The sequence below is a fragment of the Danio aesculapii genome, chromosome 19 (genome assembly GCF_903798145.1).
Source record: "Danio aesculapii chromosome 19, fDanAes4.1, whole genome shotgun sequence".
Lineage (NCBI taxonomy): Eukaryota > Metazoa > Chordata > Actinopteri > Cypriniformes > Danionidae > Danio > Danio aesculapii.
In genome coordinates, this window is record NC_079453.1 from 45239721 (window position 1) to 45263476 (window position 23756).

Sequence of the window (23756 nt, forward strand, 5' to 3'; positions counted from 1 at the left end):
TTTTCATACAATTTGTCATTTGAAGGTCAAAATTAAAGGTTCATACTGTTCTGGTTGATACAAAGACTATGGTTGGAGTATTTTGTTTTATAAACATATTATTTATATATTTTTATTATATATTAGGGCTGCACAATATATCATTTCAGCATTGAAATCGCAATGTGATCCTTAGCAATTATCACATTGCGAGTTTACGCAATGTTGAGTCTGGATTATAATTGATTATTTTGCAAGTGTTTTTTGAGGCCTGTGAGTGTGCGAGGGTTTTAAAAGCATTCGGGCATAAGAAAATGTACTATTTGTTGCTGAATAATTAATAACAATTAGTTTTATTCAAGTGTTTATGAAAGGAAAACTATGCAGTATTATTTAACATTCAATTATTCAATCACTGTATAGCTACATTTTAATAGGCTCTATGCACAGCTAGAGTTTTGAAACCAATGATAAACTTCTGGTGATTTATATTCAATTTCACAAGGTTGTTTTTACAGCATCGATGTTGTAATGTAATTGCAATACATTCAGTGAAATGGACTTAAGTATTCATTTAGTTGTTCAAGCGTAAAACGAGATGAAAGACCGACGTAACCGCTAGCACCGTCAGTAGCAACAGGCTAGCGCAGAAATTCCATTGAAAATACTGGGGTAAAATAAACTGTCATATTTTAAAGACATGGCGGGGTGGAATGGAATTTAATGCAGTATATCGTATATCTAACAGGCAGTGAAGATCGCTGATTTTTCTTAAACGTGACATTTTTGTAATGGTAAGACAGTTCACCAGAAGCTCTTGGGCTGCCTGGCTGAAAATTAAAAGTCTGTGTGCATTATAGCCCATTCTTCGTAAAACAATTAAAATGCTGTTTATTTAATTTGCATATTTTTTCTTTATTAAATTTATCAACGCTTGTAGATTGTTTATTATCAGGGTTTCTGCAGGTTTCTCCAAATCAAATTTAAGACCCTTTAAAGACCATTATGAATGAAATTTTAGACTTTTACAGGGCTAAAGACTAAGGATTTTTTCTAATGGCCCAGTTACTTCTGTAATTATTTTTTTGTATTAATGGAAGATCATGTAAAGGGATGTGTTGCTTTGGTTTTCTTTTCCAGATTAGGGAATTTAATTTTGGAGAAAAATGTAAAAATGTCGAACAGCTGTTGAAAATTGTATCTCTTTGCAATAAAAAACTTAAATATAAAAAAAAGTTTTGAGATGGATTATTGGTGATTTGGTTGGTCAGTTTGGGAAGCTTTACTTGGATTTTGGGAAATTAAGATCTGTTTAAAATGATTTAAGACCTACAATACAATATTTCAGTAAATTTAAGATTTTAAAAAGTTAAGACTTTTAAAACCCTGCAGACACCCTGATTATATTTTATACACTCCACTACAGAATCATCTCAATCAATCTAAACATGAATTATTTAATCACTTTTAATTTAATCACTATTTAATTATTTAATCACTTATTGAACACACCTAGTGAAATTGTATAGATATCGCAATATATGTTGCAGAATAAAAAATATCACATTGTGTAATTTTTTCCAATATCGAGCAGCCTTAATATAATTATTTATTAAAAAAACTGCCCCTACAAAGGCAAAATAAAAAAAATACTATAAAAATTTCTTCTTAAAAAGAAAAAATAAATAAATAAATAAATAAAATAAATATATATATATATATATATATATATATATATATATATATATATATATATATATATATTAGTTAATACCTTGGTGTATAATGTTAGTTCATAAACTCAAATAAGCCAAGAAAGAATTCAGAGGCAAGTTTAAATGAGCTTTAATAGAAAGGCACATATACAGCCAGAGTGTGAGAAATAAAAGCTTTTAGATGCAGAAATAGTTTTCAACTAATCTCCTCTAATCAGAAGTGACCGTCTCTGCCGGATCAGCTCAACTGTTTGTTGTTCTGTCGTTCATGAATTCAAGTATGTCAAAACTAAGTCACAGCCGTGTTCATCTGAACCGAGATCCGATTACCCCATTGGCTCTTTTGTACCCCCAGCTTTGTGTGCGTGTGTTTGTGTATATTTAATGAAGGAAAGTCGTGTGTGTACTGGTTTTGGTGGCTTATGAGGACATTAGTATAATGACATGAGTATGACCTAGGTATTACAATGTTGAAGTGGTTTATGAGCACATGCCTTGCTGTTTAAAACTGATGAAAATCATACTTAACAGGGCTTTTCACATTGAAAATTTGCCAGAGGTTTCTTGTGAGGTTTGGGTTTATGATTGCAAGGAGACACCAGTAAGGCAATATTATAAGCGTTTTTCACAGTATAAAATACATTACGCCTATGGAGAGTCCTCATAAACCACCAAATCTGTGTGTGTGTTTGTGCGTGTAGATGGATGAGGGTTGAAGAAGGGAAGGGGTTTGTAACAATGGCTCGCTATCAGATCTTTCCAGTCTCTCAGTGTTAAGTGGATGAGTGATTTGGTAAAAGTCTGTTTTAATTAATGCAGGTTAAATAAAAGCAATAAATATAAATATCCATGACATCATGAGGTGTGAAATCTACCTGTGTCGTTCACAAACCAGCAGGGATCAAAAAAGACAAGATCATGTGAGGGAGGGAGGGGAAAAAGGCAAGATTCACAGGTTTTTAAATAAATGCGTTGATAGGGTCAAGATTATTATGCTACGCAACTAAAAAGTGTGCTTTTCCAGAGGGCACAAGAGGAGAAACTAAAAACATGCAAATCGCATCTTTCAGGTTTAGGATCGGTGGCCATTTTGTTTAGCGAGACTGCAATGAAAATGGCCACCTTCACATACGAAAATACACTTAAAGCAGTCACGGCCTCGAGAAGAAGCTCTGAAAACTGCATGGAAACACAGAGTTGAATGATCTAGACCTCTAGCGCTCCTTCAGTCTCGTTCCTCAGCATTGGTCTGACTGATATCCACTGATGGTGTTCATTCAGGCCCGTCCTGCTCTGCCAGCGAGAGATCAGCAGGGTGTTGGGTGACACTGTTGACTTTTTTTTATTTTTTTTGTCGTCTTCTTTTTTTGGCCTTAGAGGGTCTGAAAGCTTACCGGCGGCAACAACACACACTCACACACAAACAAACGATCTACTGCAGTACTGATGGGCCGTGTTCCTCCTTGTTTTGCTTCAGTCGAGGTATCTGTGGTTCAGTGGTGCTCCTTTCCCCTCTTCGCTCCTCTTTTGTTCACGCCGATCCGTGTCTTGCGTCCCCTCTATTTCTGGATCTGAAAGATGAAGAGGCGGAGGTTGATGTTTTTGGCAGCCAGCAGCTTGTTGCACTCCACGCTGTCGCAGATGGGCAGCGGGGCGTACTCGGTTTCATTGGCGTCGTTGGAGAAGACATGGTGCTGGATGACGGGCTTGATTTTGACGTCCTCGTATGGGCCCTTCAGAAGCAGGAAGGAGCACTCCAGCGCAGAGTTCACTTTGCTCTTCAGGATGAGCTGGAAGGCGAGCGTGCGTTTGCAGGACAGGTTGGGGTTGCGCTCTGAGTCGTTGACCCGCGCCTTCAGCACCCAAGTCTGGTTGAGCACGGTGAAGCGCGGCGTCTCGTAGTAGAGTCGCGTGATGAAGTCGTCAGTGCGGTACGGCCGGAACTGCACCTCTGGAGCAAACACAAGTTACCGACAAGTTAGTGGAGAACAAAATTTAAGAACGTTTTTTTTAATGATTTAAAGGGCACCTATGGTAATAAATCTACTTTTTAAGCTGTTTGGACAGCCATATGTGCATGTATGGTGTATAGACTGTCATATTGGGGTGATATAAACACACCCAGTGCTTTTTTTTCAATTTAACAACATAAAAAACGGTGGACCAATTGGAGCGGTTTTCAGACCGACCGCAACTTTACGTAGGAGAGCGGTCCCCCCGCCCACCAATATTGATTGACAGGCGCGTCATCATATCCTCAGTTTGTTGATTCACGTCCGCCATTTTCAGCATGAGTCGAAGCGATATCACTAAAGGAACACCCTTGCTCTTTAGATGCAAGGCTCATTGAGCTCAACACAAGAGCAATATTGTCCACATTATCGCTCTAATCTGAATTATTGGTTGTATCTTTAGGTAGGTTTGCAAACATGTGTACTTCTCATTGAGTCTACCTTATACTTCAGCCGTTTGCATTTCTCGTGATCACAGAAGCTCCCTGTGATCTTAACTAGGTGCTGCTGTACCTGACGCTGTGCCATGCGTTTTAGAATTCTACACAAAGGTTTCTATCAGGGTACACACAACGGCGCGACGATTCGGAACACTTCATGTTTCTGCCGCGCTACAGAGAGTGTCTGGTGTGCCGTGTCGCGGCTTCGAGCGGCGCATCCGGTGCCTCAGTCAAAGTTAATTCAGTGTGCGTGGTTATTAGTTTCTGTGTACAAGCACGGCACTTGAAACTAGCACACAGTTGGCTGTAAAACTGTACAAAGACACATATGATTTTGTACTCTCTGCTTGGTCTGTGTCCGAGTCGAATATGTACAACTGATTGCTGATCCTCTCACTCCTGCTCCTCTCAGTCTTCCCAAACACAGAGCGGGTGAGCTCATGGCTCCGCCCCCTTGTTACGTTGGGCGGGAAGCCGAAACTAATTTACATGTGAAGCAACACACCCCTAAATCAGCGAACTGTGGACACGCCCCCAACATGACACTTTTTAACACATTATAATAAAAAAATCTGAATTGTGTTTTAAACTGAACCTAAACTGGCACACTCAGAACAACCATAATATTAATATTAAATCATAAAAAAAGAGGTAAACTATGGGCCCTTTAAATCAAGCGTTTTTAATAGTAACCATTTACAACAAGCCATTGGCATAGAATGGATTTTTCCGTATTGTGTATATCAGTGGTTCCAACCTTTTTTTTTGCCTGAGACCCCCTTTTTCCCCTGGAAAATATTGTAAGGCCCCCCTCCACATTGTTTGCAGTAAAGATGACAAAAAATGTTGTTTTCCAACAAACGGTATGCTTATTACTATATCTAGATACGTTTATGCATAAATAATAGCCTAATGTAAAATATAAAAGCAAAACATCAGTAGGGCATTTGTAACTGAAAAATGTAAGCCTTTGGCCTTTAATGCGTAGATAATGCACTGTGACTGGGTCAGGGACTCTTTGCTTCGAGAAAATAGAATAAAACCATAATTTAGGTAACTATCTTGGTACTTTCTGCATTCTGTGATTCCAGTATTGCTAACGCTCAACCCAAAATGTTTGGAGCTTCCTCACCAGGCTTCAGTATGCTTGGGTCATTACTATTAGCTGCTAAAGTCTTTTTCGTGGAGAACGAATAACCAATTTGTACATTTTTTCTAGGAGATAAAATGAACTAAGGCAACATGATCATTCTCCTAATTGTCCACTGCTAAAATATTGTAAAAATATGACGTGACCCCCTACCTCCAGCTCGCTGAGGCCACCTTGTGGGCCAGAACCCCCCTGTTGGGAACCCTTGTGTGCTGTTGGGGATGTTTTCATCCACTCTGGGCTGATGTTGAGGTTTAATTTGGCCACAACTTTCTTTGTTTCAGCAAATGAAATGATTTTTGGTGACAAATCCTATTTTGACACATTTTGGGAAAATATAAAATTCAATTATTCACTCTGGGCAAATTTACTACCCTTTCGTTATGTTGGTGGCTGTTTTTGCCCCATTGACTTCCATTATAATTACTTTTTTTATTTCAAAGCCATGATGACATCATATAATAAAGTATTCTTGATTGTTGCTAGTTTTTTTTCCATTTTAAATTAAGAATCAAATATTTATACATAAAAATGTATATACATATAAACTAATACACACATACACGTGTATGTATGTATGCATACATATACACAAACACAGAGAAAATCTAATTATGTTTGTAGCAATGCATATTACTAATCAATATACATACAAATCAAAAATTAAGTTTGATATATTAAAGTAGGAAATGATCCAATGATTTTAATGATTCTTGGCATAAAAGAAAAATCTATAATTTTGACTAAACTTGTGCAACTTGAGCACATGTCCACACATACATGGATTTTTTTCTAAAGAGTTTTCCCTACCTTCATTAAAAACATCAAATCAGTCCAGATGAAAACACCAAAACACACTGTAATGCATGTTAAGGACATGATGAACCAACAGGCAGCGATTAAAGCTGGGTTCACACCAAACATAAAATTAAGTACTTGCATATATATATATATGCAATATATATTGCATACAGGTCAATGCAAACATGAGAACAGAGGCAGATTACCGTTCCATATTGCAGAATACATAGGTTTGCTGTAAATGTGCAGAATTCAGCTTAATTGCATCTTCTGCATTTGATGTGAACCCAGCCACATCAATAACAAAGGAGAAAACCGCCCACACAATGATATCATGAGGCAAAAACACCAGTTTTAGTGGCCACATGACCAACCTGTACCAGGTGTTTTGGAAAATGTTCTCCCTGGCCAGAGTTTTTAGTTAGTTTTGGAAGTTTCTGAACTGTGTTTTTGTGTGGCAAACCGTGTCAAAAACTGCAGTTTTGAAAAAGCCTGTGTTTGTGTGCTCAGGAATGAGATCACACCGAACAAGCTTTTCAGTTCTGAAAACGCAAGGCACACCTGACTGCCTTTTACGGCCTACTCACACTATGCTATCCGAACCGTGCCAAGCCCCGTTTCCCGGATCGTTTGAGAACTGTCATATTGGTGACACCCTGTGCTTTTTTTTCCAATTTAACAACATAAAAACGGTGGACCAATTGGAGTGGTTTTCAACTTTACGTAGGAGAGCGGTCCCCCCACCCACCAATATTGATTGACAGGCGCGTCATCATATCCTCAGTTTGTTGATTTACGTCCGCCATTTTCAGCGTGAGTCGAAGCGATATCACTAAAGGAACACCCTAGCTCTATTTTTAGATGCAAGGCTCATTGGGCTCAACACAAGAGCAATATTCTCCACATTATCGCTCTAATCGGAATTATTGGTTGTATCTTTAGGTAGGTTTGCAAACATGTGTACTTCTCATTGAGTCTACCTTATACTTCAGCCGTTTGCATTTCTCGCGATCACAGAAGCTCCCTGTGATCTTAACTAGGTGCTGCTGTACCTGACGCTGTGCCATGCATTTTAGAATTCTACACAAAGGTTTCTATCAGGGTACACACAACGGTGCGACGATTCGGAACACTTCATGTTTCTGCTGCGCTACAGAGAGTGTCTGGTGTGCCGTGTCGCGGCTTCGAGCGGTGCATCCGGTGCCTCGGTCAAAGTTAATTCAGTGTGCGTGGTTATTAGTCTCGGTGTACAAGCTCGGCACTTGAAACTAGCACACGGTTGGCTGTAAAACTGTACAAAGACACAAATGATTTTGTTCATTCATTTGTTCATTCATGCACTCATGAAGTGTGAGTGCACTGAATCGAGCTCAGGCACGGTTCACTTGGCCGGCCCTGGCCCGGTTGGAAGAGGTGTGCCAGAGCCCGGTTCACTTGGGCTTTGGCGCGGTATGCTTGTGTGTGAGTGCAAAACACGCCAAAGCCCGAAACTAAAAGCGAGACGTGACTTTTAAGGGACTGTTTCATATGTGTTTATTAATCATTCTTACTGTTCAATGAACGCAAACTGTCATAGTTTATTGAAGACGCAAACCCCTCATTGCACGAAAGCTCGCACCTTCAGCAACCTCCTAATACCTGCAGCACGAGGACTTTATGATTGTTTATGAGCGTCAAAAGTGGCTGATCTGTTCGGTAAAATGCAAGTGCGGGCCGTCGTGGGAGACGGGAGGGGGGACAAGCGTGCTTTGGCCCTGTTCAAGGCAACTGTACATAGTGAGAGTATGCCCTTAGCTGACTATATAAAAGAGCAATGTGCTGCACTTTTTACATCTCACTAGGCAACCACTGCATCAAATATCTTGGTGCTGGAGCGCATGACAAAGTTGGCTTTTTTTATACACAGAATGCAATGAGAAAGACAAGAGGTACAGCAGGCAGCAAAAAACACTCGCAGCCATTAAAAAAAGGCACTTCTCAATGAAAAAACAAACGTGTTTGGTGTGATCGGGGACTTGTTCTTCCGGGTCACATGAGATAAAATGACACCCATTATTATTTCCTAAATCCCCAAAACAGATCATCCCAAAATCTGGCTAACATCGTGTAGTCTGGAACCAGAAATGGTTAACAGATTAATGCTAACTAATTAACACAATGTTTATCGTGTAGCTACAAATAGAGAGTATTCAACTCTTAAAATCCTTGTTAAAGAACCAAAATCAGCTGATCTTTACTTAAATTGTCGCAGTAACTAAATCCGTATGGAAATGAAATTTGCGGTTTACATCACCCACCTGTAAAGCCGATCTTCTCAAAGCACAGTAGGCTGAAGATGCTGTTGTAGAGCTGAAGTTCTCTGCGATGGCTCTGGTCCATCTCGTCCAGGATGCCCATCAGCTCCATGCCAGTTTTAGACGGGTGGCAGCACTCGGCCTCATGGGCGCTGAGCTCATGAAACGGGCCCTGCCACGGACAGCCAATCCGCTTGTACTTACACTGCGTCACTCTGTGTCCAGAAGAGATAACGTAAGACATGATAAACCAACATCTGTATAGAAGGAAATGTGCTGTCTGTTCCTCATCTGTAAAAACGGTTGTTATTAGAAGCGTATTGGACTTACTAAATGAACACCAGCTAAATACTAGTGGAAATTTGTGTTTGGCGAGTATATGAAAGAGTTACTCAACAGCAGGCTGATTACTGATGTTTTTATTCTAAGAATGGTAATAGAAGTATTATACAAATATACACTAAATAAATAATGCAAAATAGTATAAAAATAGTAGTATTATGTTAAGTTCTATAGTATCCAAATGGCAAAAAAATATCTAATTGCGATTTTATTTATTTAATTTTTGACATATTGCGATTTAGATTTGATTTGCAATTAAATTTTGTAGGCAAGCTTCAGCTCAATAATCTGTATTGTAGCTTCTTACTGCTAAAATGCAGCGAGTGTTGGTTAAAAAGGAACTGAAAAGATATTAACTTCAACTTTTATTCAATTCTTTATGTAATTATTCAGAAATTAAACACTATTTTTTTCTCTAGAGCAAACAGTAGTGAGTATCTCCTGGTGTAACCGCTGCAAACAACTCTCAAATTGTAGTTTGCTGTTGCTCACTACTAGATTGAGTGTCACTGGCAATACTTTTAGTTGACTTTTTAGCAAGACGCTCCTCATCATCAGCCTATGGTGCTTTTTTAGGTGCTGGTTGTTGTATTTCCTCGTGCTGTGCCAACAATTCTGCGACAGCTCTTACAAATGACCTGTTTTTGTTCAGTGGATGACTTTGAAACCAAGGTATTCCAATATTACTGACATGCTGTTTTTCTCTGATATGACTTAGTCTATGATTGCTTCTAAAGCAGCAGATGCCATTATCCCACTCGTCCGCGCTTTCCTGTTTGTTCGTTCTACTGTGGGCTTTCTGCATAGCTTGGTTTGCGCAATTCTGATTCGGCAGAACGAAAGTGTGCTCGCTCAATTGGCTAGTAAGACTGTCACACACAGACGGCAGTCACACATTTGCTCTAGGTGGGGGAAATGATATAATCTATAAATATTCCATAATCGCAGCCTCTTGCGGTTAGCTAATCGCAATGTTTCAAATTGCGATTCGATTGAGATTAAATCGCACAGCCCTACCCCACAGTGCACCTCACAAAGTTTCAATAATAATTAAAAACGATTAAGTAAATTAAAATGATTATTATGAAATAGCATAATTTTAAACATCTGATTAATTAATAATAAATATTACTTTATAAATCTATTATTGTTGAATATTTTAGAGATTTTTAGAAGTTTTTAATTTTTATAATTGAATCATAATAATTTTGTTGTTGTAAATAATAATAATAATAATAATAATAAAATTATTATTAAATTGTTAAAAATAATTGTAGTGCTATGTTTAATGTTTATAGCTTGATTAAATTTAATAATAAAATGAATATAATATTTGCAATTACACGTGCTTCCCAAATATTAGCCAATATTATATAAGATATTAGCCACTATATACAGGACACTGTAAAAATATCTGTAAACTATCAGTTTTCCTTATTTTGAGATTCATATTTTATTTGTTGTTTTGTTATTATTATTTATGCTTTTGAACCTAAGCTTTCTTCCAACAACATTTAGCACATGGAGCTCTACATTCTCTGTTATTTTACACAAACTTATTTCTCTACATATTATTTCTTATTCATTATATTATTTCAAGCTACTAAAATGTCAATAAAAGTCAAACTGTAAAGTTGAATTTTCCACATCGAAAGTCGACAGAGCAGAGATCAAGCTCCCATGATGCAATTCACAACTATAAATAAGCAAAAAATAAATGTGGAAGCCGTTAACTAACATAATTTTTTTACAGTGTACAGTTAAAGTCAGATTTATTAAACCCCCTGAATTACTAGCCCCATGTTTTTTACCCATTTTTTTTTATTATTTAACTTAAAGTTTTTTTCAACACATTTGCAAACATAATAGTTTTAATAACTCATCTCTAATAACTGATTTATTTTATCTTTGCTGTGATGACAGTAAATAATATTTGACTAGATATTTTTCAAGACACTTCTATACAGCTTAAAGTGTCATTTAAAGGCTAAACTAGGTTAACTAGGCAGGTTAGGCTAATTAGGCAAGTTATTGTATAATGATGGTTTGTTCTGTAGACTTAAAGGGGCTATTAATATTGACCTTAAAATGTTTTTTTAAAAACTAAAAACTGCTTTTATTCTAGCTAAAATAAAACAAATAAGACTTTCTCCAGAAGAAAAAATATTATCAGAAATACTGTAAAAATTTCCTTGCTCTGTTAAACATCATCTGGGAAATATTTAAAAAAGGAAAAAATTCAAAGGGGGGCCTAATAATTCTGATTTCAACTGTTGATATAGTGTATCTGTGTGGCAAAATGTTAATTTTAGAGCCTATAGCAGGGATGGACAAAACTCAGTCCTGCAGAGCCGCTGTCCTGCAGAGTTTAGCTCCAACCCTAATCAAACACACCTGCCTACAGATTTCTAGTGATCCTGAACACACTGTTGGCATGTTCAGGTGTGTTTGATTAGTGTTGGAGCAAAACCCTGCAGGACATCGGCCTAGGCCTGTCAAGATATCTATTTTTATTGTACGATATACTGCACCAAAATATATTGCGATAAACGATATTATCGTCATTTTAAGACCATTTTATGCCACTCGTATAATGCCAGAATGAGAATATAATATCATCACAAGTACACTATTACAACGAACACATTATATTACATTCTTAAGAATATTTCATTTAATTATAGTCGTTTTAACAGTTTAATAAAGTGAAAACACATATCCTAAATAAATGATAATAAATGTTAACACAAAAGTACAGGGTAAAAGTAACAGAGGCTGAGATACCAGATCTATTATCAGTCATCAGACACCCACATGAAAATATACTATAGTAATGTATAGTAAATACTATAGTGCTTTTAACCATACTAACACTGACACCTCCAATAGAGACAAATCTAATAATCTGATAAATCAGCTAAAATGTTGCTAGAATTAGTTATGTTTGGGCGATATATATTGCATCACCAAAAATGATTGAGGTCATATCCATGTGTTGTGCGATTAAGTCTATATATTGATTATTGTGACTTTGCCCATTCCTGGCCTATATAGGCACAAATGTTTAGTGACTTCACCCCCAAGTATGCCCACTTGTTGTAGAGGTGTGTGTTTAGTGACAGCAAACCGTACCTGTCCTGACACTCCTCTGTCTGGTGGCGGTCGAGGCCGGAGCGAGGGAACTGTTTGAGGCAGTAGCTGCACTCAGAGGGCAGTTCACTTACGGCCTTCTCCACCGCCAGATTCCTGCAGCACAGACTCTTACTGATCTCACAGCGGCAGTTCGGACACGTGGCCTGCTCCTCTTTCAGACGCGAGTCCGCAAGCAGGTGAATGAAGCAGCCTGCGCACATCAGGTGCCCATTCGTACACTGTGAAACGAGAGCATATACCTTCAGTTCACGACCAAATGCGAACTGAAATCATTCCCCAGTGTACAAGATTACTTCTCGTAGAAGATGGAGATTACGTATTTTCCCGAATGCAGTAGTTTAATAGCTAAATCTGTGTAGAGCAACTACACTACCCATGATTCTGTGCAGATAATTCCACCAATCAGAGAGCTGCAGGGAGAGCTCCACCCATTGCAATGTAATACCTTTATTTTTACACTTATATTTGTGTATATATGCACATTTTGCAAGGACAATCTTTAAATATTTCCATTGTTTATTCATTTTGAGTCATTTGCAATGCTTCTTGGGATTGTAGTTCTTTCAATCCCTCATGAAAGTCATTAAGTTCACAGTGGTTTTTTTAAATTCTTCACATCAATGTTTTTAATGTTGTTGTGATTCTCCTGGTATATTGTTTTATGCCTTATTAACATTTTAAACCAGACATTTTAATGATAAATGAATAGATTTAAAAAAAAAAAAAAACCTTCTCAAACCAGTACTGCTCAAAAAGTGGATAGACATTAACGTATTTTATAAAGTAACAAGTTAAATATAAACATAAACTGTCAAATAAATACAGAAAATTAAAAAATGTTTGTCAAACCTCAGGCTGTTCCCCATGTGTGCCGCTCTCCATATACTTCCATATGGATCCCCTGGTTAGCAAAGAACAGCTGGAATTTATTTTAACTGGAATTTTCAGTCCGAGCACTTTTTTCCTCATTTTAACATGCAAATGAGTTTCTTTAAATGCACCCATTTAGGACTCAAACAACTTCACTAATAAGTGGATGTTATTCAGAAAGAATTCTAACTATTATGAATAACATATCTGATCCATTTAAAGTGACGGGAGTGTTTAAAAACCTTTTAAATATTTCCATTTTCCATTTCCATTTAGTCATTTAGCAGACACTTTTATCCAAAGCGACTTACAAATGAGGACAAGGAAGCAATTTACACATCTATAAGAGCAGCAGTGAACAAGTGCTATAGACAAGTTTCAGGTGTGTAAAGTCTAAGAAGCAAAGCATTAGAAATTTTATTTTATTTTATTTTATTTTTTTGAGAGAGAGAGAGTGTACAGTTAGTGGTATAGCCAGAGAGGCAGTTGCAGATTAGGAAGGAAAGTGGAGACTAAATAGTTGAGTTTTTAGTCGTTTCTTGAAGACAGCAAGTGACTCTGCTGTTCTGATGTAGTTAGGGAGTTCATTCCACCAACTGGGCAGATTGAATGCGAGAGTTCGGGAAAGTGATTTCTTCCCTCTTAGGGATGGAACAACGAGGCGACGTTCATTCACAGAACGCAAGTTTCTGGAGGGCACATAAATCTGCAGAAGTGAGAGCAGATACGAAGGAGCAAAGCCAGAGGTCGCTTTGTAAGCAAACATCAGAGCTTTGAATTTGATGCGAGCAGCAACTGGCAGCCAGTGCAAACGGGTGAGTAGCGGAGTGACATGTGCTCTTTTGGGTTCATCAAAGACAGTTATATTACAGTTATCTAACCAATTTCACTTCTCTTAAACTAATAAATATGTTAGACTTTATTTAAATGATGATCTGTTCCATTGTACTTGTACTTACAAATGTATAATTACAGAATTATATTTGTTAAGAACATTTACATATTATAGGGTTAAGGTTATTTGCTATACTAATTACAAATGCATGTGTCACAGTACTTATTTATTTATTTATTTATTTATTTATATATATATAAAATCTTATAATTTTTTTAGGGGTTTTTCACCTTTTAATTGGAAAGGACAGTGGAGGTTGCAGACAGGAAAGTATTGGGAGCAGAGAGAGGGGAAGGGTCGGCAAAGGACCTCGAGCCGGGAATCGAACTCTGGTCGCCATGAGCACCATGGTGCTGTATGTCGGCGCACTTAACCACTAGGCTACTTTTAGTTGTTTGTTGCAAATGCTATATTTTAATATTTTAAAAATAATATGTTCAAAGACAAAACGATGCTTTTTGTTGTCTCCGTTAAATGAAATAAAAACACAACTGAATTTATATTTACAGAAAGCATATTAAATGGACATTTTTATTGTATGTCTGAACTGTGAACAAAAAATGTCAAAATAAAGGTGAAATAAAATTTCATTGTCCTTTAGTATAAACAATATGTTTATTTAAAATTAAACAACATTTATTATGACCTGTACTTATTAACTTACATAAAAGAAAAATAACTGTTCATACAACATTTTATTATATTTTAAATGATTAAAAACTTGATAAACCGGTAAAATAAATTGTATTGAAGGATATTGCCTAATGAATTAATGAATATTGTAGGACTTTCAGTATTCTTTTATTAAATTATTCATGTTCTAAATATGGCTGACAAGGCTTTAAGCACATAAATTGATATTATTATACAACATTTCATTTTCATTGGGACACAAATAGTTTAGATTTCTGTTTTGTGGATGCTGAAACACTTTATTTCATCATACCAATCAAGGTAAAGTATTGTGGTTTTAGTTAAAAGGAGTAAACACGCATGCATTATTCTAAATTTAGTTAGTCCAAAGTTTAATTTGAATAAATGGGTCACTAGTTTACCAATTCACCATCTGATCTGTAACCAATGTTGAGTCTGTGTTTGATTAATTCTGCATGCGGTTGCATTAGTTCTTCGTGACTTGTTTGTTTTGCTTCAGGGTTTTGCACATGTTCGTCTCGTTTGATAGGATTCAAACCCTGATTCGGTAATAAACGGATTACATGGCATGAGCTTAATAGCGCTGATGCAGTGAGAGACGCATCCTCCCATCACATGACACTGTCAGGGTCAGGGAGAATGGATGGCAGCTTTTCCTCATGTTAAGTGTCTAATATATCATGTCTGTTTCAATATAAGCTTGAACGCATTTATTTATTAATGACCGCTCTGTTATGAACAGCATGCATCTAATTAGGCAAATAGATGAGCCTAAATAAGGTTATGCAATGCTAAACAAAGTGAGAGAAAACATGAGAGGAAGTTCTTTTACAGCTGGTTTAGCCTGTGGCTTCAGGAGGATTATATGGGGTGCATATTTGGGGGAGGGGTGATCAGTGGAGCCCGGCAGTGATTGGGTTAAACAGGTCATGTGACCAGCCTGATTGTCATGTTTGCCTTTGAAGGCAAAAAACAGCTGCTCAGGTCAGTGTAACATTTACAACCCTTGAAAATAGCATGATATCAGTTATTATTGAAAAGAAATACCATGTACCTGGAATGAACGCAAGCATTTTATTAGATTTCATCATCACATGTTATGAGTCACAAACAGTGTAATCAATGACAGACAAACAAACAATAACAATGACTAGAGGAAACCTTGAGCACGTATAACCAACCTTTAAAGGGATAGTTCACACAAAAATAAAAATGCACTATTTATTTACTATTTATTCTGTCTTGAGTGGTCTTTCTGAGTTTCTGAAGTCTGTTTAACACAAAAGAAGACATTTTGAAGGAAGCTAGAAACACCATTGACATCCTCAGTATTTGTACTTTCTTCTACTATGGAAGCCAATGCTTTCTTCGTCTATTGTATTCAATAGCCTTAATAAAACAGAAGGTTTATTACCACTTGAGTGAGCAAATATTTGGCTGAACTATCCCTTAATAACAGTTAATAACATACCTCGTGCATTCCAATAGGTTTACATTCACACATATGCATCAAACATTTCTCTCCACTATAATAATGGCATTGTTTACCTGATACACCGAGGCTTTAGGCAGGTCCAGACACACCGTGCAGCAGAGCACCGAGTACAGCCGCTCCTCCAGCTTCCCCGCTTCGCCCTCCTGCAGCCGGACGCGCTTTTTGGGCGGTGCGTCCGGATCGGCCTCGCCAACCGAACCGTCCCTGCGCACCCCGGACTCCTCCTGGATACCTGCCAGTCCAGCGCTGCCCGGACCAGCATCCAGGGCGCCCCCCACAGGACCGACACCCAGACCCGAGGATGAGGAGCCCGGGGCGGCCGCAACTCCCAGTTCCATCCGCTCTTCCATCGAAGACATCCGAGGGATATTCGGGCTCTCAGGATCCGCCGATTGTCAGTGTAAATCCGGCCTGTAATGATGAGGATGATGGGGGGTCTTGGAGAGCCAACAATGCGCTCAGACGCAAACCATCAAGCGTAAACAGGTTAATTTCGGGTAATATGACTGTATGATAGGGGACAGCGGATTTAATTTCATCTGTATGTCACTGCGGGCATGAATGCATGTGTTTTTAGCATATATTAAGGTTGTGAAGAGAGGAAAAACAGCTAGGACTCAACAAAACAACAGGCTGTTGTTTAACGGCGTTATCCACCGTGACAGCACGCGCACGGCGACTCTCCGTGACCCCACCGGGCTATTCCTCCCCGGTCCACTTTCCGATCGCAACCGAGCACGATCCGGATTCGTCCGAAAGCTGAAAAGTTATCAATTTGGTGCAGGGTCTCTTCGATAGTCCTTCCCTTAATCTACACTGCCATCTTTGTTTTTTTCTTGCCTGTCTCCTCCTCTTCTCTCTGTCCGGTTGTCCGTTTGTGATTCCGCCTATCCAGTGTCTGTTTACTCGTTGCAGGCTGAAGAATTGACGAATGCTGTTGTCTGTTATTGAGCTGTCAGTGAAGCCGCTGCCGTTTTCAACGATGGCCGCTCTGCCCTTCCCTCTGGCGCGCCCTGATTGGCTGCGACAAATGTTGTGCTTCATCAGATGACTGGGGGTATTTAAAGAGCTATGCGCTGTGCATGCGCACTGGCTTCCTGCGGGTCATGGCTGAAGCTATTTTATAAGTAGGGTGATATTTAAAAAATAAAATAAAAAAAACTTTTGAGATTTGGTTACCCTAATGTTTGTTGTTTGGTAACATGTTATGTGATTTAACTGTATTATTGGCATAGTTGTTTTAGCGTTTAAAAAATAAAGCAGAAACCTTTTCATACCCTAGTCAAAATCCCTTCAAATGCGACAAAATGGCATCATCATCGTGGGACGTCATTTATTTAAATCAGACTGTTGTGCTTGATAGAACAGTTAATTGAGATTGCATAAATGATAATCTTTAAACAATACAATGCAACTTTAAATATGAAAATTATTAATATTTTAAAGCTTATTTTATTTTATTATTCTTTCATTATTATTATTTTTTTGTTTGTTTGTTTGATCCGAAACCTGAGTGACCCTCGGAGGGAGGGGAAATGCCCTCAGCCAATCAGATGCTGTAGTCTGTGATGTACTAGTTTGGGCAAGACAGCTGTCAGTCTTGCCCAGCCTGAATAAGTGTGCGTGTGCGTGTGTGTGTGTGTGTGTGTGTGTGTTTTACATGGGGGACAGGGGTGTGTTTGTATTCGTTTTCCTTATTAATGGGCTGAATAATAAAATAAGTAGTCTATAATAATATGCATATACTGTAGCAATGCAATACATGCGGTAGTAATAGTAATGTAGACCTCAATGTAACTTCAGGAGGAGCTATATATAAGTGTGTTTCGTACACACTCAAAAATAAAGTTTTCTATTTATATTGATGGTTCCAAGAAGAATCTTTTCATTCTCCAAAAGACACTTTACTATAAAAGCTTTCCACTACATTTAAGATTTAATGTTCCTTAAAGATTGTTGTTATTATTATTATTATTCATTAATTTTCCTTCGGCTAAGTCCCTATTATTCATCAGGGGTCACCACAGCAGAATGAACCGCCAACTTATCCAGCATATGTTAAACACAGTGGATGCCCTTCCAGCTGCAACCCACTACTGGGAAACAGCCATACACACTCATTCATTCACACTCGAGCACTACGGCCAATTTAATTTATTCAATTCACCCATAACACATGCGTTTGGACTGTAGGGGAAACCAGAACACCCGGAGGAAACCAACACCAACACAAGGAGAACATGCAAACTCCACACGGAAATGCCAACTGACCCAGCTGGAACTCGAACCAGCGACCTTTTTGCTGTGAGGCGACAGTGCTAACCACTGAGCCACTGGGTCGTCCTATTCTTATTAATATTATTCAAATAAAAAATAAATGTTTTTTTAAGAATATTTTGGTAGCACTTTATTTTACAGTCTTGTTTGTTAATGAAGTCAGTACATAAATTTGGTTATAACCATGAACCTAACTGTAACCTTACATAACCAAGTACTTTATTAGGTAATAACAATATAAATACGCATTATGTAAAATAAAATGCCACTAAATTCTCACTAAATGGTATTACAGGTGTTTGCTGTTTTGTTTTGTTAATTTCAGATCTGTTGTCCTGCATTTTATGAATCACCAATGACCATGATTGAAGCTGAAAATCTTTAATAATCTACGAAAGTTAAAAAAGGGACCATTGTGGATAGCATGAGGGTGCAAATGTTCAATTTAGTGGAATGAGCCCTGTAAAATCCCATATTTTAGCTCCCCTTTAGCTTGTTTTAAGACATGTCACCATGAAGGTTCAAGGACTGAAGTCACCTGACAAGGACAAGGGCTTTCTTCATTAATAATTACCTTTTAACCACATGATCTTTTATGTTTTTGAGCTTACCATAATCTCAACGATCTGGGAAATGTTAAAAATGTATCATCATATATGGTTTAGCAAGAAAAGCAGTTAATCGGTTATTAATCAATAATATAATAGTAATAATAAAAGTATTAAAAGCAACAAAAATATTAATATTATTTTATATTTCTTATCTTTTTTTTAACTTGTCTAAATGACCTGATGCAAACCATTCATACGCTCAAAAAATATGTTGCAGCTTGTTCAAACTATTTAAAATGAGCTGCTTTTTTTGGACAACTTAATTGTTTTATGTTTAAATCACGTAAATTTGTTAACTTAATCGATTTGTGTTGAGACAACATTAATGAATATTGTGGAATCCTGCATTCTCACAGTGTAAATCATATTGTAAAATAAAAATAAAGTTACCATTATTTATAACATTTAGTAAAGTTGTTTTTTTTTCTTTGTAGCTATAATATAACCATTAAAGGATCATAAAATATTATTCTGAATTTACTGAATGTTCCTATAGCTGATTAGACATGCAATTTTGGTGTCTGCCTCAAATTTACTGAGTTTTTACATAAAAAAAACAATAAATGTAAAGTAAAGCATCTACTTTAATATTCTAAATCACCATTGTGAAAATGAAAACATCAAAATATGCAACCCAGGCTTATTCTGATTACGTACCCACCAAATATGTCCTAGGAGGTATGTTTTTTTGCAGTTTTTGTTTTTGCGAATCCACCCGAGGCCGTTGTGTATGCTTTTTGAGATCTTAGATTTCTCTTGCGAGTGCCATTTGCAGCTGCTCATCTCATGTAAAGCCAAAAGAAGCCGCTGTCGACTGACTGACTGACCGATTGACTCACCCATCTTCCCTAAAGCCAACCAATGGTGTTTTCAAAAGCACTGACTGACCAGCACCACCGCCTTCCCTAAACACAACCGACAGTGTTTTCAAAAGCAATCCCGAAAAAGAAAAGCCCTCACCTGATTTTTACCACATTTTCAGATTTTACCACATTCTCACCCAGTTATTTACTTGTTTGTTTTATTTTTTGCCTTTTGTTTTTGTCATACCTGCTTTCTGAAATCGTTCTTGGCCGAACTGGAACCCCGTCGTCGTGGTCAATTCCTCTCTGCGTCTTAAGTCCGCCAACATACGTGGCGAGCCACTGGACAAACTGGTAACAGCGGAAAAGCCGCTGTGGTTAGCAGGTAAGTGCGAAAAGGAACTGTGTCATATCGCCCCGTAGCGCGTGTTTTAAAGACGAAATGCAGCCATACGTACCTCTGGCTACATAATTCGTGATCTCCAGAAATGTATATAGGGCTATGTTTTCAGAATGAGCCTATGTTGGTATCAACCCAGGCTCATTCTGATTACGTACCCCTATATACATTTCTGGAGAGCGCCAATACGTCCCAGGAGGTAAATTTTATTTCTTTTTTTTGCAGTTTTTGTTTTTGCAAATCCAATTCTCGCGAGGGCCATTCACGCCTGCTCTTCTCTCGTAAATCCACCAGAGGCTGCTGTCGACTGACTGAATGACTGACTAACCCATCAACTGATTGACCAGTGCCCACTGCCTCCATAAACCCAAGCGACAGTGTTTTCAAAAGCAATACAGACAAAGAAAAGCCCTCGCAGCCGTCTGGTTTTTACCACATTTCCAGATTTTACCACATTCTCACCCTGTTATTTACTTGTTTGTTTTATTTTTGTCTTAACTGTTTTTTGGAACTGCTCTTCCCTGGACTCAAACCCCGTTATCACGGTCAACTCCGCTCCTCGTCTCAAGTCCACCCACATACCCAGGGAGCCACTAGACAAACTGGCAACAGCGGAGGTAAGCGGTCAGCTGGTAAGTACGAAAAGGAACAGCGTCATACCACACCATAGCGTTTCTTTTAAAGACTAAATGCAGCCATACGTACTTCTGGCTACATAATTCGTGATCTCCAGAAATGTATATAGGGCTACGTTCACACCATAGCGTTCCTTTTAAAGACGAAATGCAGCCATACGTACTTCTGGCTACATAATTCGTGATCTCCAGAAATGTATATAGAGCTACATTTTCAGAATGAGCCTATGTTGCAACTACAGTTGGAATAAAGATCTAAACTGCGAAACTCATTCAGTGTACAGACTTTGATTCTACAATTACATCTTTAAATAAAAATATCCATTTGTATAAAATATGCATCTGTGTTGCATTAAAAAAACGTTTTATTTACTATTACTATTAAATAATATTTACATTAATATTAAATAACTCAATAAAGTGAGTCATTTTACCGATCAAACCATAAAAACATTAGTCATTCAGCTAATTACGTTTAATTGTGTTAACCTTACACATTATTGACAGTGTTACAAAGTGGCCTCAGATTTGCAATACAACTTTAACAAAAACATGTGGAAAAATAATGCAGCAACTTAAAAGACGTGCAATATAAATACCTGAAAAGAGAGAAATAATACTAAACGCTTTCAGCTTATTAGCTAACTAACATTGCCACACACATTGGCCCAGTTTGACTAATACATTTTTAATACTTCTTAAAGTCAACCCATAGTGAAATGTTTCTCTTTTCTTGCAGCATTTCTTTTCGAAAAGACACAAGGAAGAGAATAATCAGAGCTGTGCAAATACAAAAACAACATAAACTGACAATCTGCCACAAGTCTTCGAGATAGTTACTCAGACGTCCTGGCTTATTAGCCAAGAAGTGTTCAGTTAAGAGTGATTTTACCTGTGTTATAGCATATTATATGCACAACCTTGTTATAATGCTATTATAAACATCATTATGCAGATATTTGTTCCTCAAAGCAAATCCAGAAATGTGAATCAGTGTAGATCTCATCAGTCAGAAATGTGCTTTATGTAGGTCTGATAGAGAGAGAAGATGCTAAATGTTCTATAATACATTGTATATTGTTTTATGTTATGCTATATTTTATGTTTTGTCCTATGTATCACTATTTTCTCCTAGTCTCTTGTTTATGGATGATTCTAGAATTGCTAATATTAATGTTTGTATGTGTATTTAAGGACATTTTGTCTTGAAAAGATTAACGTGAAGACTGCCATACTTGTTTTGTCACCCTCGTGAATTTACATTCAGCTTCAATTGTTAAATTTGTTGTCCGTTTACTCTAAGTTGCATCTATTTTCAGAATTATTTGTAATTTCAGATATAAAAAGAGGTATTTTTTTGTCTGTCTCTGCATTCTGGTCAACCCTGTTACTTCAGTAATTAAAAGGGAGAACAATCTGTAAAGCACTGATCAAAAAAAGCATGTGACTTGCTTCAAATGATGTCACCTCTTGTGGCGGGAAACTGGACGCCATTATCGCATGGAATTATTCATTTCTCATTCATTTGTTGAAAATGTTTAGGATACGCCAATAGTAGATTAATTATGTCAACTCTATTACTGTGATATGTATTGTGGCATCTTGAGCTAAAACACAAAATGGTGGACGTGATTATATATCTCATTAATTTAAAAAATGAGGGTTTGAGGTTAGCATCTTGAGCTAAACACAAAATGGTGGACATTGTCCAGTGTCAACTCTGTTATCGTCAACTTTGTTAAAAGTAACAACAAATAAAATTAGTAACAATCAAATGTTCCCTATCAAACACCTTAGCTTTACATTAATAATGGGCTCAATTTTGTCATTCCAGTTGAAGGAAAACGAATGGGAAATGCTTGAAATGTAAATACATGAGACTTAATCTGTTTTGTTCGGTCTTGAATGTCCTTCAAGTAACCCATTACTCAGCAAGTCCCTCTTGTTTTGAGTCGGTGTCTTCTTGCTGTTCAGGTTTCTCAGGTTTGTGTTGATCTGTGTTATATTTCTGGTCAGTGCTGGTGTCGTCGTCTTCTTCATGGTATGAACTTTGTTGCTTGCTCTGTATGTTATGAGTCTCCTGAATCTGCTGGTTTCTGTCAGTCGTGTTTATATCTGGGACACGTTTACTGTGTCGCATGTTTTCGTGAATTTGTGCTGTGTGAAATGTCTCTGGAGAGTGTTTCTTGCTTTCAGCATTTTCCACCTGCCTGCTTAGTTTATGCTGGTTGCATCGCTCAGCTGTGGAGTTAGTGGCCTTTATCGCCCCCTTATGGTCTTTTTGTGTTGTCGCATGTTGAATCCAATCGTCCTGCAGAGTTTGACTTGCGGTCAGTCGTTTTTTCGGGTTCACCTCCAACAGAGACTTGACTAGAGCTTTAGCACCTAGAAAACACCAACATGCAGTTAAAGAATTATTAGCCTTCCTGAATTATTAGCCCTCCTGTATATTTTGTTCCCCAATTTCTGTTTAACGGAAAGATATTTTTCAACACATTTCTAAACATTTTAATAACTCATCTCTAATAGCTGATTTATTTTATCTTTACCATGATGACAGTACATAATATTAGACTAGATATTTTTCAAGATACTAGTATTCAGCTTAAAGTGACATTTAAAGGCTTAACTAGGTTAATTAGGCAAGACATTGCATAATGATGGAGAAAATCAAAATATAGCTTAAGGGGCTAATAATTTTGACCTTAAAATGTTTTTTTTTAATTAAAAACTGCTTTTATTCTAGCCAAAATAAAACAAATAAGACTTTCTCCAGAAGCAAAAATATTATTGGCAATACTGTGAAAAATTCCTTGCTCTGTAATTTGTGGTATTTGAAAAAGAAAAAAATTAACAGGAGGGCAAATAATTTTGACTTGAAAAATATGTTTTTCATCTTTATTTGCAGCTTTTAAATGACAATCTAGATTTTTTTCTGTTAAGAATAAAAACACTCTTAATCAGATAGTTAAGTTGTCCAGTAAGCTGACTGAGATGTCACTAGCCAATCTGAAGGCTGTGTACACCAGGCAGCTAAAGAGAATCACAAGTTTTGACAAAAGTGACACTGCTTATCCCCCACACTCAGTTTCGGCTCCTTACTTTTGGTCACAGGTTTTTAGTATCATATGGTTTCACGCCTGGACACTTGAAGAGATTATTTATTTATTTATTTATTTGTTTGTTTGATTATTTATTTATTTTTAAAGAGAGTTTTGTATGTTTAGGTT

General features: G+C 37.3%; 2 protein-coding genes across 2 annotated transcripts in view; both read right to left on the bottom strand.

Moving 5' to 3' along the window:
• Positions 1 to 1808: 1808 nt before the first annotated feature.
• On the bottom strand, positions 1809 to 16662 carry zftraf1 (zinc finger TRAF-type containing 1). The gene is made up of 4 exons (XM_056479620.1): positions 15854 to 16662; positions 11866 to 12104; positions 8395 to 8606; positions 1809 to 3645 (listed from the first exon to the last, which is right to left on the bottom strand). Exons 1-4 carry the CDS (start codon positions 16157 to 16159, stop codon positions 3254 to 3256), a joined length of 1149 nt encoding a protein of 382 aa, XP_056335595.1. The 5' UTR covers positions 16160 to 16662; the 3' UTR covers positions 1809 to 3253.
• A 5650-nt stretch (positions 16663 to 22312) lies between these two features.
• dclk3 (doublecortin-like kinase 3) overlaps positions 22313 to 23756 on the bottom strand; it is a 14610-nt gene continuing 13166 nt past the window's right edge. Inside the window, exon 5 of the mRNA XM_056480117.1 lies at positions 22313 to 22911. Coding sequence (XP_056336092.1) covers positions 22451 to 22911 — 461 coding nt within the window. The 3' untranslated portion in view covers positions 22313 to 22450. The remainder of the gene's footprint in view (positions 22912 to 23756) is intronic.

Excerpts from the sequence above, each read along its gene's own strand:
- zftraf1 (XM_056479620.1), bottom strand. The coding sequence starts at position 16,159 with ATGTCTTCGATGGAAGAGCGGATGGAACTGGGAGTTGCGGCCGCCCCG. Across the intron at positions 12,105-15,853 it reads CTAAAGCCTCGGTGTATCAG|TGTACGAATGGGCACCTGAT; the intron begins GTAAACAATGCC and ends CTCGTTTCACAG. Across the intron at positions 3,646-8,394 it reads TGAGAAGATCGGCTTTACAG|AGGTGCAGTTCCGGCCGTAC; the intron begins GTGGGTGATGTA and ends TGTTTGCTCCAG.